Here is a 13,475-nt window from a genome sequence, read left to right as displayed (position 1 = left end):
TCTCCTGGGTTTTATGATCCTGACACAGGATGACCTGTGGGCAAAGAATGGCCACTTGAGCTTGGTCATGGCAGGAAAAAGGCAGTTTTCCATTTGTCAAGGCTGAACAAAAACGAATATAAATGCAGCAAGTCCCACAGGAAGGTCAAAAATTACATCTAAGCATGCAGTGAGCATAAATCAAAGTGAGCTATGGCTCAGGAAAGAGGCTTGAAACAGCAAGTTTGAAAATGAAGAGTCAGTGGAAAATAGCAATTAAACTCCAGGCACTCTCAGGACAAAACTGCAGTGCAAAGCGGTGGTCAGCAGTACAGTGTTGTACTGTGGATCAGATAATTTTGGAGGTAGATAATTTTGGAACAAGACTTAATCACAGCTTTGCTTTGTACTGGAGTAGATCAGTGCGTTTCTCACACTTTGATACCTGTCCATTCCCTGCTGATAGGAAAACAGTTTCAGCTTCTTTCGATAGCTTTATATAAAATGAACTAGAACGGGCTTCCATGTGAGGGCTAAACAAACTGTGTGTTTTCCCTTCTGTGTGTCATGAAACGTTTTTTGTGACAGGTTTTATATAGTCTTAGAACTGGTTTCTAAAAGTGTTTCTCTAAAACGCCTTGAGAAATTAATTGCAATGAAATAAATTCAAAAGACTGAAATCATTCTGGAAGCATACAACTCCTAGTAAGATATTTAAAATGATACTCTCTTCTTTCATTCTAGACAAATGCTCTTCTGTAGAGTGACCCTTGGAAAATCCTTTCTTCAGTTCAGCACAATGAAAATGGCTCATGCCCCTCCCGGGCACCATTCTGTTATCGGCAGGCCAAGTGTGAACGGACTTGCTTACGCTGAGTATGTTATCTACAGAGGAGAACAGGTAGGTGGGTTAGCAGGGACTGGCTTTATAGAAGGACAGAGCTTGGAGCTGGAGATGGGGTGTGGCTGGTTTCCAGACCAAGTGTTCTGTGATAATGCTGCTGATTAGGTTGTTGGGGTTTTTTTCATTTAAATGGGGAAATAAACAGTGAACTGCACCTAGGCAGCAAATGGTACTCCTATCCACTGATCTGCTCTGATTTATACCATGCAGAATTGCCTAATTTCCCCTGTGCAGCACTGATGCAGTCTATTAAGAACTGTAGCTTCTCTCAGTATACTGTCTTTCTCCCATTGCATTTTACCAGCATTACTGCAGTAGCAAGGACACATGCATTTCTGGGGTTCTAGTACATCTTGAGGATTCTGGACTTTTTACCTGTAGATTCCCACCAGTGACAGAGACTACTCTTAAATAACAGCTGGAGTAGCAAAGGAGTCTTCAAAAGTTGATTTTTAATCTGAATAACTCAGCTCGACCTTGACTCTAGAAAAATGCTTTGCGTACTACCATGGGTGGCTCCCAGATCACCTGATGAAACTGAATAACCACAGATTTGTGGGGCCTGATGACAAACATTCCAGGTCTTGAGGGATGATGGTGTTGCCAAGCCACTCTTCATCATACTCTGAGATTATCTCGGTTGGTTGGAGCATGCTGCTAATACCAAGATCATGGGTTTGATCCCTGTATGGGCCATTCAAGAGTTGGATTTGATGATCCTTACAGGTCCCTTCCAACTCAGAATATTCTGTGGTTCTGTGACATTTGAAAAGTCATGGCAGTCAGGCAAGGATGCCAGTGTATGGAAAAAGGGAGACTCATATTCACTCATATTTTTTAAAAGGGGAGAAAAGTAGCCACAAGGGAGCTACAGATAGGTGAGCTTCACCTCTGTGCCTGGGAAGCTCATGGAACAGATGTTCATGAAAGGCACATGCAAGACCAGGAGGTGATCCAAGACAGCCAGCATAGCATCAGTAAACACAAATTATGCCTGACCAGTCAGGTGACCTTCTATGAGAGAGTTAAAATGATGGTCCCACAAAGCCTTCTCGTTTCAGAACCAAACAAGCCCATCTCTCTCAGCATCTTCATTCTGTGCTCTCTCCCCCTGACTATCTTACTGGTCCTTTGCTGAACTTGGCTCCAGCTTGCTGGCATCTTTCTTGTATTGGAGAACCTAAAAGTTGTGTGTGGTTTTCTAGATGTGGTCAAGTGAGTACTGAATAAACAGCAGTTGCTGCTACACCTGGGGATTTACCCCAGGATGCTCGTAGCCTTTATTGCTGCCAGAACACACTATTGATTCTGCTTTAGCTTGCTGTCACCCAAGGACCCCATCACTTTTTCAGCTGAGTGGCTTCTCATCCTGCAGAGTTACAAAGAGTTAATCTCAGGTGTCTTTGCCCTTGCTGGATTACATGAGCCTTCTGTAGGCCCAGTCTCCTCTCATCTGTCAAGGTTCCTCTGAATGGGGCCCTGCCCTCCATCAACTTTAGCTTTGTTTTGGGACTGAACTGGCTACCAGCTGTCTCCAGGAAACACTGGACAGATGACTGACTGGTCATGTGCTTTGGGTGTGCCAAGTATTTTACTGCCAGTAAAGGCATTGCAGGATACATTGCAAGTTATTGACCCTTGTGAGGTCAGACTTTAGCAGTCATCTGAGATTTTTGAGTAATTTAGCAGGCACTGACTGATTTGTCAGGATTTAGGATTAGCTAACAAGAAGAGTAACTCTGAATTCCTGTTGCACACAATTTCTGGCAGTGACTGTGTGGAAAAAGAAACATCTTTCTATCTGTGTATTAACCAAGGTGTTAAGTACATCCAGCAGGTCCACCAGTGCTGCTAGTTTGAAATCCAATTTTTTTTGCATGCTATGAACATACAGCTGATTCTTATGCTCTCCTTCCTGGTCACTGTTAATGAAATGCAAAAACTGCAAGTTGCTGAGTTACCTTTGCATAAACCAGCATTTTTTATTTTTTTTTCTTATTTTACTTTCAGGCATACCCAGAATATCTCATTACATACCAGATTGTGAAACCAGAAGCTCCATCACAGACAGCAACAGCAGCAGAACAAAAGACCTAGTAGCTTCAGAGCAGTGGAGAAGGATATGACTTCAATCCTGGACTGGATGGATACGTGTTTCTGAAAATCAGTATCACATAAAATTCTTAACAACCTGGAAATAAGCTGTATGTCTTTTATAAAGTATTGCTGTCTTGATGAATATGATATGAGTAACTCTTGCATACTCAACTGCTACTGTTCCTCTTGAGGAAAGTTTACAAGGGACTGCCTTTTAATAACATATCTCAGGCTCCTAGTCTCTGCAGTTACCGTGTGTAAAATAATATTGTTTTGATCTAGACCTTTGGGAACATTATTGTGCAAATGGAAATCTTTATTGGTGCCATCTCACATGTTAAAATTTCAGACACTACTTTTCTAGTTATTTTATTTGCAGATAAATTGCATTAAGCCCATCATTTTCTTTTCAGCATACACCATTCATTTCCTGTTTCAAAGAGATCCTATTTATTCTCCTTTTGTATTCTGAAGATGAGCCGGAACCTTCTTGAAGATATTTTGCACAAAGTCAAGTCGACTAAAATCGTTAACAATGCAATATAAATTTCATCTGAGGAGGGGCTAGGTCAAGTTCTTCAATATAGGGGTTTTTTTGCACACCTCTGAGCAAACAATAACATGAGTGAGTGTAACTTTAGAGTGGAAACAAGTGATGTCAGTTTGCTGCCTTGTCTGTGTGAGTTTTCTGGGGGAAGCCCTGGGAAGTGTTTGCAAGGGTAAAACCAGCTCTTGTGCTTAGAAAAACATCATGAAACCGGTCCATGCCCTCTGCTGGCATCTCTAAAAGAACATTTTATAAGGCTCCTGTTACGTGCATGCAGCTTGTGAAATGTTCTGCAGTTACAGCAGTGTATGGTTTTGCTGGGAGAAGCAGGTGAAAAGTCAGAAGATTTCATACAGGAGGGGCGTATCTGGTTCATGTCCCTCTGTAAGATGAGACCCAGTAAATGGGTTTCAGGCTGGTAAGGGAGAGTGTATTACAGCAGTTGCCTGTCACATCTTTGCGTGTGACATCGCAGTTGAAAAGCTTAAGGGATTTACAGAAGTAATAATTTTTTTAAATATCGATTTTACATTTTGATGAGAATAAAATTTTAAAGTATCAGTTGGCAAGTGGATTTGTTTGCAGGTATACCAGAGAACAAAGTTAGGATTTATTCACTTAATACCCTTCTTCCCAAATTCCCAGGTTTATTTTGCTGGGTAGGAGAAAGTTATTTTTAAGCATTGCATAGCACAGCATCAAACAGTTTCAAAAGTCCCCCTCATGGTGGATATGGATTTAATAAAAGTAGAAACTGTTTCTTTTTTGTGGTGTTTTACAGTTTCAGAGAAGGTTGAAGATCAAGACCTGTTAATTTTTTTCCTAACAACCAATACCAGGAGATGTGCTTCAGTGTTGACCATGTAACAAGTGGAGGAAAAAAAATGTTCCTTTGGACACAACACATTGTACATTTCCCTATCAACCAGCACTGTTTAGTATCTGATGATCCAGTTCATGCATTCAGGTTTTATCCCCCTTAAAGCAAGAAAGCAACAGAATAGTGTGCTCTTAGTTGATAAAAATATATGTGCTCCCCATAAGTGGGATTTTGCTAACATGTTTGTATAAGACAGACTTAATCCTGAAGAGAGTTTCACTTTCAGCATTAAGACACAGTTTTTATTTTTAACGTTAAGGATTAATGTTGAAGCAAGTCATCCTCACAAGAAATGTCACCCACTGTAAAATCAGTCATTTGATGCAATATGGCTACCTGAACATCATCTGTTTGCAATATCTCTAAAGGAAACCTTAGAAATAGCAATACTCCAACAGAACTTGAACTCTGAGTTTTACTTATCTTGAGCTGACAGTGGATATATGGTTCTCGCTTCATTTTGTGACCTGATTAAATATGTAGCTTTGAAGTTCCAGCCAGGCTCTAGCCTAGTTGTCCTTTTAAACAAGTTTCATTGATAAAATTGGGTGCTTGTATTTTGGCTACTTGTTTCATAGTGTTAGGATTGCAAAGATCACCACTAGGCTTTGAAGCTTTGTATTCACCATTTAAGTTTGGGGTTTGTTTTTCCTTTAGTTCATAATGGAGTGGGGGGATGTGCCTGTCTGCACTAGGGTTTCAGACAGTGACCAGAGCGAGTGCTGTTCTCCATCCCCAGTTAGACATAGTTTTAAATGGTGAAACAGCTGTGCTGCTTAAGTGAGAAAAATGGTTAATGTGGGTGTGAAAGTTAAAAGCTTTACATCTTTCAAAAACAAGAACAAATCTAAAATGTAAAACCCCACCAAGCCCACACCGGATGCTGTTCTTGCTTGTTGTTTCCTATGTGCTGGTTGAACTAATGGCTTAGTCTGGATTTCTTTTACAGCCTGAAATGTCTAGAGGATAAAAATAGCCTGGAGGAGACTGAGGGGAGACCTCATTGGGGTCTTCAGCATCCTCACAAAAGGAAGTGGAGGGTTGGTACCAATATCTTCACTCTCTGACCGTTAACAAGAGTGGAGGAAGCAGCATAAAGCTGAGTCAGGGGAGGTTTAGGTTGGATATTAGGAGAAAGGTTTTTCACCCAGAGGGTGGTCGGGCACTGGAACAGGCTCCCCAGCGAAGTGGTCACAGCACCAGCCTGACAGAGTTCAAGAAGCCTTTGGACAATGCTCTCAGGCACCTGGTGTGAATCCTGGGGCTGTCCTGTGCAGAGCCAGGAGTTGGAATCATTGGTCCTTATGGGTCCCTTCCAACTCAGCATATTCTGTGATTCTACTTTCCAGTATCTTTGAACTGCCAGTGTTAATGTTTCTGATGTTCTGTGCAGAGTAAAGGTGCTGTGTGAGGAAATAATTTTGCAGTGTTTTTTGTCTCGTAATGACGTGATCTCATATCCGTTTGTGGCCAGACACAGAGGAATACCCAGGCCTGATGATGCATCTGTGTGTTGTAGACACCTGTGCAGGAGTAGCATATGCTGTCACAGCTCCTCTTACAGTTCAAAACAAAGTGAGGATCTGCCCATCAATATCAAAGTTACCTGTGAAAAACCCGGTTGTGGTTGTGGTGGTAGAGCTGCATTTGGCAGGCTGTTAACGGTACAGACACTGCTGCTTTAGCTGGGGGAGTTAACTACAATGGGACCTTAAAAATGCCATGACCCCATAACCAGGCAGTTGCTGCCTCCTGAGAAATGAAGCCTTTGACCTCCTGAAAAGAGCAGTCCCCTGACACTGGGATGCTCATCTACAGTATTGGATCACCAGTTGGGGCACAGTAGGAGCGGACATAAGACCAGTGGGCTAAGCCCTCATGGGCTTGGGAGACCAGGGACAGAACTTGGTGTCTGCTGGCACAAGGGACAATGTGTCTCTCAGGCCTGTTGATTTTTGTCAGCGTCCCTTTGAGGCAGCATTTTGAAACTTCTTTGTAGTTTTGCAACAGGACCTCAGTAGGCAAAACAGGACGAAAAGTCACCATCTGACAAAAGGGGAGGGAGGGTTCTGCTCTCCATTGCTGAAACTGTTTCCATGAGACTGATGACTTAGGTACCTGGTGCAGAGTGACACTGCAGTCTGATTGCTGTCAACAAAACTTTTGTTAGGATTAAAAGCAGACAGTACAGTACCTTAATAAGGTATATTTTATGTTCTCGTTCTTATTTTTATCTACCAGTTGTGTTTGATCCCAGCTCCACAGAGACTGTTACAAACCTCTTATACTAGCTCCACCATGTTGCAGTCACTATTGATTTTCTAACCTGTTTCGAGTGGTTTGCGTGTGATGCAATTGAATCTCTCTGCATTATGTAGCAGAAATTTATTTTGCCTGCAAACTTAAACTTTGCTTGTTTGTTATGGGAGTACCCCAAAAGAAAATCCTACACTGAAGCAAAGAGAAAACCCTGCAAAATGTTCTGCACTGTTGGCTTTGGTGGGCAGTAGACACAGAAAAGGCATGTGGTATATGGGAGGGAGTAACTCCTGGAGAAGAGCATGTTCTTGGCTCTGGAAACCAGCTGTTCCTACTGTTTGTTGTAGGTTAGAGGAGGTGTCTGCTCCCTGTGAATGTGTCAGGTGCTGAGGGATGCAAACGTGCCACTGCGTGGCCTGTGAGAGCTACTAAAGACAGTGGCAAATGTCAAAAAAGCCTCCTGCATCCCTGCAATGACGTCAGTTTCTGCACAGTTCATGCACTGCCTGCAATTTCCATATGGGACTATTAACCAAAATTGTCCTGAACAGGATTTTTCAAGGTGGGTAAAAGGAAGGGTCCAGCCACAAAACAGATTAGTTTTGCTAATTGCTAATCATTCTCAGAAACTGAATGTCAGGAAATGTGTGAATTTCTTTTCAGTGGTATTTCTCTGTTTCCATGCTGCTTTGCCACAGAAAGTCTAGCTCAGAAATCTAAAAGGATGTGCATCTAATGCATGCTTCAGTTATGCTAAGCTGAATATTTGTGCAGGATTGTAAGCTATGCTGCAGCCCCCATAGGGAAGACCTGGGAAAGCACATATTCCATTCTCATGTAGCAAGGGGCTTGTGAGCCTCCAGAGACTTCAGTCCATTGGTGATCAGAGGTGGTGGCTTGGCACAGACGTGTTCTCCTGGTCTTTCTGAGAGTGGTGGGACAGATGTGCAGAGGGGGAGTGGCAGTGTTCCCACCTCTGAACAGTCAATGTGAAACCCAAGGGATTGGGGAACACAGTATGTGTGTTAAAATCTCTGAAGCAAGGTGAATGAGCTTGGGAATCTGTAGAGGACATGGGAAGCAGATGCATTTCCATTACACTGACACATATGCCTGTCAAGTCACATTATCTGACTGGGTTTGATGTATCGGTCTTGCTGAACCTGTTGGTGGCAAATTTTAGTGCTGGTCCCATTAATTACTAGTGTAGATTATTAGAATCTCTGTTGTTACAAGATAATTTTGACATTTTCTTAACATCTGCAGAACTTGCTTCAGCTTTGGAAATTGAAATGGGGATTTTCTGTGCTGCAGTCCCATGAGCTTGTGCTTTGTCATTCCTAATTGCTTTCTCTGGCAACCCAGATGGCAATGCAGCTGGGGGTTGAATTTCTAGACCTTTTTTTGTATAACTTGTTTTCATAACTAGCCCTGTATGTGTCCTCTCTTGGTTGCCAATTACCTGGAGCTGGGATATCATTTATTTATTTCTTCTTTTACCTTCTCTCTCAAAGTTGAAGACGATGGGCAGTTTCTCAGCCTACCTACATGGTGGACTTTAGGTAACATCTCTGTAACAACTGAGTTTGATCTATTAATGTGCTTGGCTAAATGTCTGATCTGCAATACTTGTAATAGTTTAAAAGTCAATAAATACATTTTTAACAGTTGCTCTGTGAAAATGGAATGTGTGCACAACCTGCTCTTCTGTCTTGGTCTTAGGACAAATTTGCTCCAGCCAAACTGTTGAAAACAGTTTTATTTTCTTCAAACAGTGTTTTCTCCCTCCCTCAGGCAATAAATAAAAAGTTAATCTCTAGAAAAAAAAAAAAAGAACAAAACCATACATATGTACATCAGCCACACAGGCATCTTGTGTGTTGGACTGGAGGGAAGGGCAGAGGTAGGGTGGGAAATAAGGCTCCAGGTGGGTTGAAGATGAGGCATTTTCAAAGCTTGGACCAAAAGCTGCAGAAATGTTGCACAGGTGAACAAGACTCAGCACAGGAAAAGGGCTGGTCATGAGGTGGGAGAAGCTTGAAAATGCTGGATGAATGACACCTCTGGGCCAGCCTGTCCTCCACCCCACAGCTTCTCTCTCCGCAATTATAGCCCACCCATGTCCCAGGACATCTTCTTTTGGAAGAAGAGCAGCAGTGGGACCCGTGGAGAGGAAACTGAAAAAAATAATCAAAAGCAGCCCTTCTTTCTCATCTTAAAGCCACAGGAGATTGGACCTAAGTCTTGTAAAAACCAGTGATCCACAGAGGCAAGAAAAGAGGCATTTCAGGCTACATCTCTCCCTCCAAAATGCTTCCCAACCACAGAGATTGCTTTCTTCCATTGGAATAGGCTCAGCTGGTGACTTGGCAGGTGCCTGCCAGGTCCTGCCTCATCTCCCCAGCCACTGGCAGGGCTGGGGTTGAGTGTAGGCAGCCTTGTGCCACCACTCTGCTCACCCCAAGGCCCTGCCTGCAGCTCTGCTTGTCCAAAGCGTACCTGGCTCAGGTAAGCAGCACCCAGCACACACACAGTCTCTCTGCAAGGGGGAAGGCTGCTGCACAATAAAAACAGGGTATGCTCCCATGTCAACCTAGATGAGCTGGGGGCAGAAACATGGGGAGAGGGGCAGGTGTAAAAAAACAAGACAGTAAAATGGGGATGGAAACACATCAAGACCAGGCACTTGAGGAAACCCAGTACACTATTTTTTTCCTCCCCCAAAGAGCCTGGACAATGTCAAGGTTTGTGGCTTTTACAACTTCGTGCTTTCAAAACATAACAATAAAAAGCAAACAAACCAAGATGAGGTAAGAAATTTCTCTACGAAAAAGATGTCGAGTCCAGCGTGAATGGCAGTGTCCGGCACTATTGCTTAACATCACGGGGCTCCACGCCCCCTGCACGCCTGGCACTGCCTGCCCGGCTGGCCTCGGCCCTGAGCTAACAGCTGGGCGACGTGGTGATGGGGCTGTGCAGGTAGGGGAGGCTGCTGGGGGTGGCATGGACACCGACAGACACTGGGAAGCTGAAGACAAACTGCGAGGTGGGGGTGGAGGTGGCCTTGCCCCGCTCCCGCAGCGTCCCCGAGGGGCTGACGGCCTCCACTGCGTATGAAGTGGCCAACACCTGTGACTCGAACTGCAGCAGCTGCCCCATGAAGCTGAAGTTTGGGGAGATGATGCTCCGGCGCTGCTTGACAAACTCAAAGGCCTCCTCTAGCTTGACACGCTTCTTCATCATCAGGTACGCCAAGCAGATGGTGGCTGAGCGGGAGATGCCAGCCTGGCAGTGCACCAGGACCCGGCCACAGCACTCCTTCACTGAGTCTGGGGGGCAACAGGGGTGAGACGTGAGACCCAGGCCGTGCCACCACGGCCCAACCCCTCACCAAACCCGCAGGCAGTGGCTGACCTCCCTCCCACCATGGCAACCAGTGCAGACAACGTCTCTGCACAGGCACTCACCAATGTACTCAATTGCCTCCATGAACCAGGAGCTGATGTCAGCTTTGTGGTTATCCTCCACAGGGATACACTTGTACTGGTAGTGCCCCTCAAAGTGGTTGGGGCAGTCTGAGGAGACGTTCAGCAGGGCTGTGATGCCCAGTGCATCAAGCATGTCCCGCCGGGCTGCGTGGTAAGCACTGCCAAGATAGAGGAAGGGAAGGATTTCCACAGGCCCACCCTGTTAGAGAGAAAAACAACAGATATGGGGTTGATCAGGGGACAGTGCCAGGCAGGACACATATCCAGATGGCATGGAAACATCAAGTTGTGCAGCAACCTGGCACCTGATCCAGGGCCCTCAGAAGAGGGAGCAGAGGCTGCCTTCCTGAGGTGCTAAACCTATTTCAGCCTTTCCTCTTCCTCTCCTTCCCCTGTTCAGAAACAGGCAGGTGTGGGTTAACAGGATTTGGGCTTGTCCACTCTTTGCTGCACACAAACACCCTGGGATTAGGAGGACCGCCATGCTTTCCCATGAGAGGAAAGGAAGCAGGACTCTGGCTCTACAAGCCCCAGCTGAGGGAGAGCAGAGACCCCCATTGGAGCAGGTTGCAATGCTGGAAGGGCAGTTAAAATAGCTGAGCACTGGGCTTTTAGACATACCTGGTCATGAAAGGGGGTCCCACAGGAGCTACAGCCCAAATCCAAGGGCTCAGCACCGGTGGGGGGTGACACATTGCTCAGGGACTTGGTTTTTGCACAGAATTCAGGGTACTCCGAGGAGAAGCGCTCATAGCCCCCTGCAAGAAGAGAGGCACAAAGTGTTATCCCAGACCGCATTCACAGGACTGAAGAAAGGCACAGCCAGAGATGCCCATGGCCACTAGATGATGCTACAGCGATGGAGAGTGGCCTCCTGCCCCAGGAGGAGCAGACAGGCTCTCGGCAGCAAGGGGGGAATCCCTGCAGCTCCACCATTCCCTTGGAGTAAGAGCACCAAGAGCAATGATCTTGGCCACCCAAAGTCTCTGGTCCAGGGATTGGTCCCCTGCTTTCTGCTGGCCAAAACCCCAGACCGAGGCCGAGGTTGCCTCTGAGACAATGAAGAGAGGATTTATTTCCAGCATACTCAGACTTAAATGGGAAAAGCTGCTCTGAGGCCAATGACTGTTCAGTTCTCATCTTCCCTTGACACATCATTTTGTCACAAAACATAGGCAGGTCTCCCATTCCCCCCAGTTCAGAGCTCCCAAAATAACAGACCAGGAAAGCCTTGGCACTGGCCAGGTATGGCCAAGATGGCCCCACAGCCAAGCTGCCCTCAGAGAGAGGCACAGAGAGCTGCCTCCCAAGGACACGGGTGCAAGCTGACATGCAAGGGCACATGGAGAAGCTTGTTTCTCTGACCTGATAAGCACAGGGGCCATCAGGGCTTCATCATGGCAGGTGAAACAAGAGCAAACCCTGCTGAGTTCCCACAACAGGGAAACCGCAGCGTTGGCTTGCCAATAAACACCTCTGGTGAGATTTCCTTCTCTCACTGAAATCAAATCAACAACCCTGACATCTTTGTAGGGTCTAACTTTGAGCCTCAAAATCAGTAAAAATCAAGTATTTTACTATCACCACAAGACTTCAGCTAGATCATGCCCTGACTCCCAGCATGGTTCCTGAAGACTCAAACCAACTGCAGGACCTATGCCTGCAGATTTTGGCTTACCAGAGCATAAAGCAGGAAACATCTTTCTTATCCAGCCTTAGCTCTGAGACTGCCCTGAACAAGGCTGGATATTCAAAACAATGGATGAAAGCGTCTCAGGCAGCCCAGGAATCGCTAGGCAGTTAGAGCCCGATAGTGCCAGCATCCCCGTGTCCTTTGTGATTTCCTCCCCCTACAAAAGGAAGGGCTCTAGTACCTTAAAGCAGAGCCGTGCAGATGCATCACTGCATTTGCATTGTCCCTCCCACGCAGCCAGGACAGTTTGCAGAGGCTGCATTTCCCTGGCCTGACACAGGCTCTTCACAGTCCTACTGCTTCGATGTGAAAGAGCATCCAAAAAAAAAGTCTAGCCAAGAGCCCTGGTTAGACTTGTTCCAGAGATCTGGCCCTAAAATCCCTGGATTGCACTCCAGTGGTCACAGCACCAAGAGAGGCAAAAGCTGCCCAGGGTGATGGGCAGAAACAGCTTGGAAAGAACAGTTCTTGGAAACAAAAGGAGACCTTTTCAAATGTTTCTCTTCAATGTATCTCATCAGATTCATTGATCCAGCAGCTCCTGGCTGTGCACACCAGCCCTGCCCAGTGCAGGAGCCAGGCAGAGCAGGTGCCCATGGCCAAGCAACACCCAGCCAGGCTGTTTCACAGGGAATCTGGCAGCTGCCAGACCTGCACAAAACACATCTGGGTCTTCATTGTGACCTGCACCCAACAAATGTGCACTTGGGCATGCACAGCTCTGGGATAGTGTAGCTCCCATGGAATCAGAGCAAGATCATTTTAGTAGCTCTGTGGTAGGCAAGAAGAAGACTGTAGTGCTGAGACCGAGTCTCTCGGAACCCCTTCCTTAAAAGGGCTCCCATTCCAACCTACCTCCCACGAGAACCACAGAGGCACCAGAAGCTCTCAGCTGACAAAGGCCACCCTTGAAGCAGAGCAGCATTTCCTGCCACATGCGTGGCTCCAGCACCACGCTGGCTCCTGGTGAAGGAGCTTGCTCCTGAGCGAGCCCTTGCTGTGCAGGCACTCCCGCAGCAGCACATCGTATCGCATCCCCTTGGAACAGCTCCTGCTGCTTTTACTGTATCTAGTACAACTGAAGTGCTAGCTCCTCCATCTATCAAGCCTCTTAATGGATTTGCTACTCTGCATACACATCCTCACCCCTGCTGTAAGTAAGCCAAGGAATAAATTGACTCTCAGGCTGTAAACAGAAAAGAAAAAGCCCCACAGAGCTCATCCAGGAGCCCCAGCTGAGCATCCCCCGCCCCTAAATCATCTCACGGCAATTCTCAGGACCAGCAGCTCCAAATGCGCACAGCTTCTCATTTAACACACGGCAGAGGGGGAAAGCCCTGATCCCTGCTGTAGTGACAAAAGGAGCAGAGAGTTTTCTCTGCCCGCTGCAAAGGGACATGGCAGTGACAGCAGCTATCTGACCCTGCCCGAACACCTTCTCCGCACCGCGGGGCTGGGGATGAACTCGAACAAAGCGATCTCCCCACGCACACTCACTTCCCTCAGGTCCCAGGCAGGGCCACGGGGCCCGCTCGGTGCCCCCGAGCCGGCTCAGCCCGCCCGGGCACCCACGCCTGGGGCCGATGGCCGCGCTGCCACCGCCAGGGACCCGAGCTCCGGGGCGGCGC

The 13,475-nt window shown here is 46.5% G+C and overlaps 2 protein-coding genes across 3 annotated transcripts in view; one reads left to right on the top strand and one right to left on the bottom strand.

Moving 5' to 3' along the window:
• The window catches only part of TNKS (tankyrase), a 127,407-nt gene extending 119,071 nt beyond the window's left edge, over window positions 1-8,336 (top strand). For both annotated transcript variants that reach the window (XM_015624747.1, XM_033513959.1), the window contains exons 26-27: window positions 724-880; window positions 2,894-8,336. In XM_015624747.1, coding sequence (XP_015480233.1) covers window positions 724-880; window positions 2,894-2,980 — 244 coding nt within the window. In that variant the 3' untranslated portion in view covers window positions 2,981-8,336. The remainder of the gene's footprint in view (window positions 1-723; window positions 881-2,893) is intronic.
• A 74-nt stretch (window positions 8,337-8,410) lies between these two features.
• DUSP4 (dual specificity phosphatase 4) lies at window positions 8,411-13,359 on the bottom strand. Its single transcript, XM_015624748.3, has 3 exons — window positions 10,776-13,359; window positions 10,134-10,353; window positions 8,411-9,995 (listed from the first exon to the last, which is right to left on the bottom strand). Exons 1-3 carry the CDS (start codon window positions 10,950-10,952, stop codon window positions 9,610-9,612), a joined length of 783 nt encoding a protein of 260 aa, XP_015480234.1. The 5' UTR covers window positions 10,953-13,359; the 3' UTR covers window positions 8,411-9,609.
• Between the last annotated feature and the right edge of the window lie 116 nt (window positions 13,360-13,475).

Source organism: Parus major, chromosome 4 (assembly GCF_001522545.3).
Source record: "Parus major isolate Abel chromosome 4, Parus_major1.1, whole genome shotgun sequence".
Taxonomy (NCBI): domain Eukaryota; kingdom Metazoa; phylum Chordata; class Aves; order Passeriformes; family Paridae; genus Parus; species Parus major.
Note: the sequence above shows the minus strand (reverse complement) of the source record. Positions and strands in the feature narration are given on the sequence as shown.

What these genes read in the sequence shown, in the direction of transcription:
- DUSP4 (XM_015624748.3), bottom strand. Translation starts at nt 10,952, where the DNA reads ATGCGGTCTGGGATAACACTTTGTGCCTCTCTTCTTGCAGGGGGCTAT. An exon ending in GGACCCCCTTTCATGACCAG is followed by an intron (nt 10,354 to 10,775) that starts GTATGTCTAAAA and finishes TCTCTCTAACAG; the next exon opens with GGTGGGCCTGTGGAAATCCT. An exon ending in GGAGGCAATTGAGTACATTG is followed by an intron (nt 9,996 to 10,133) that starts GTGAGTGCCTGT and finishes GTTGCCCCCCAG; the next exon opens with ACTCAGTGAAGGAGTGCTGT.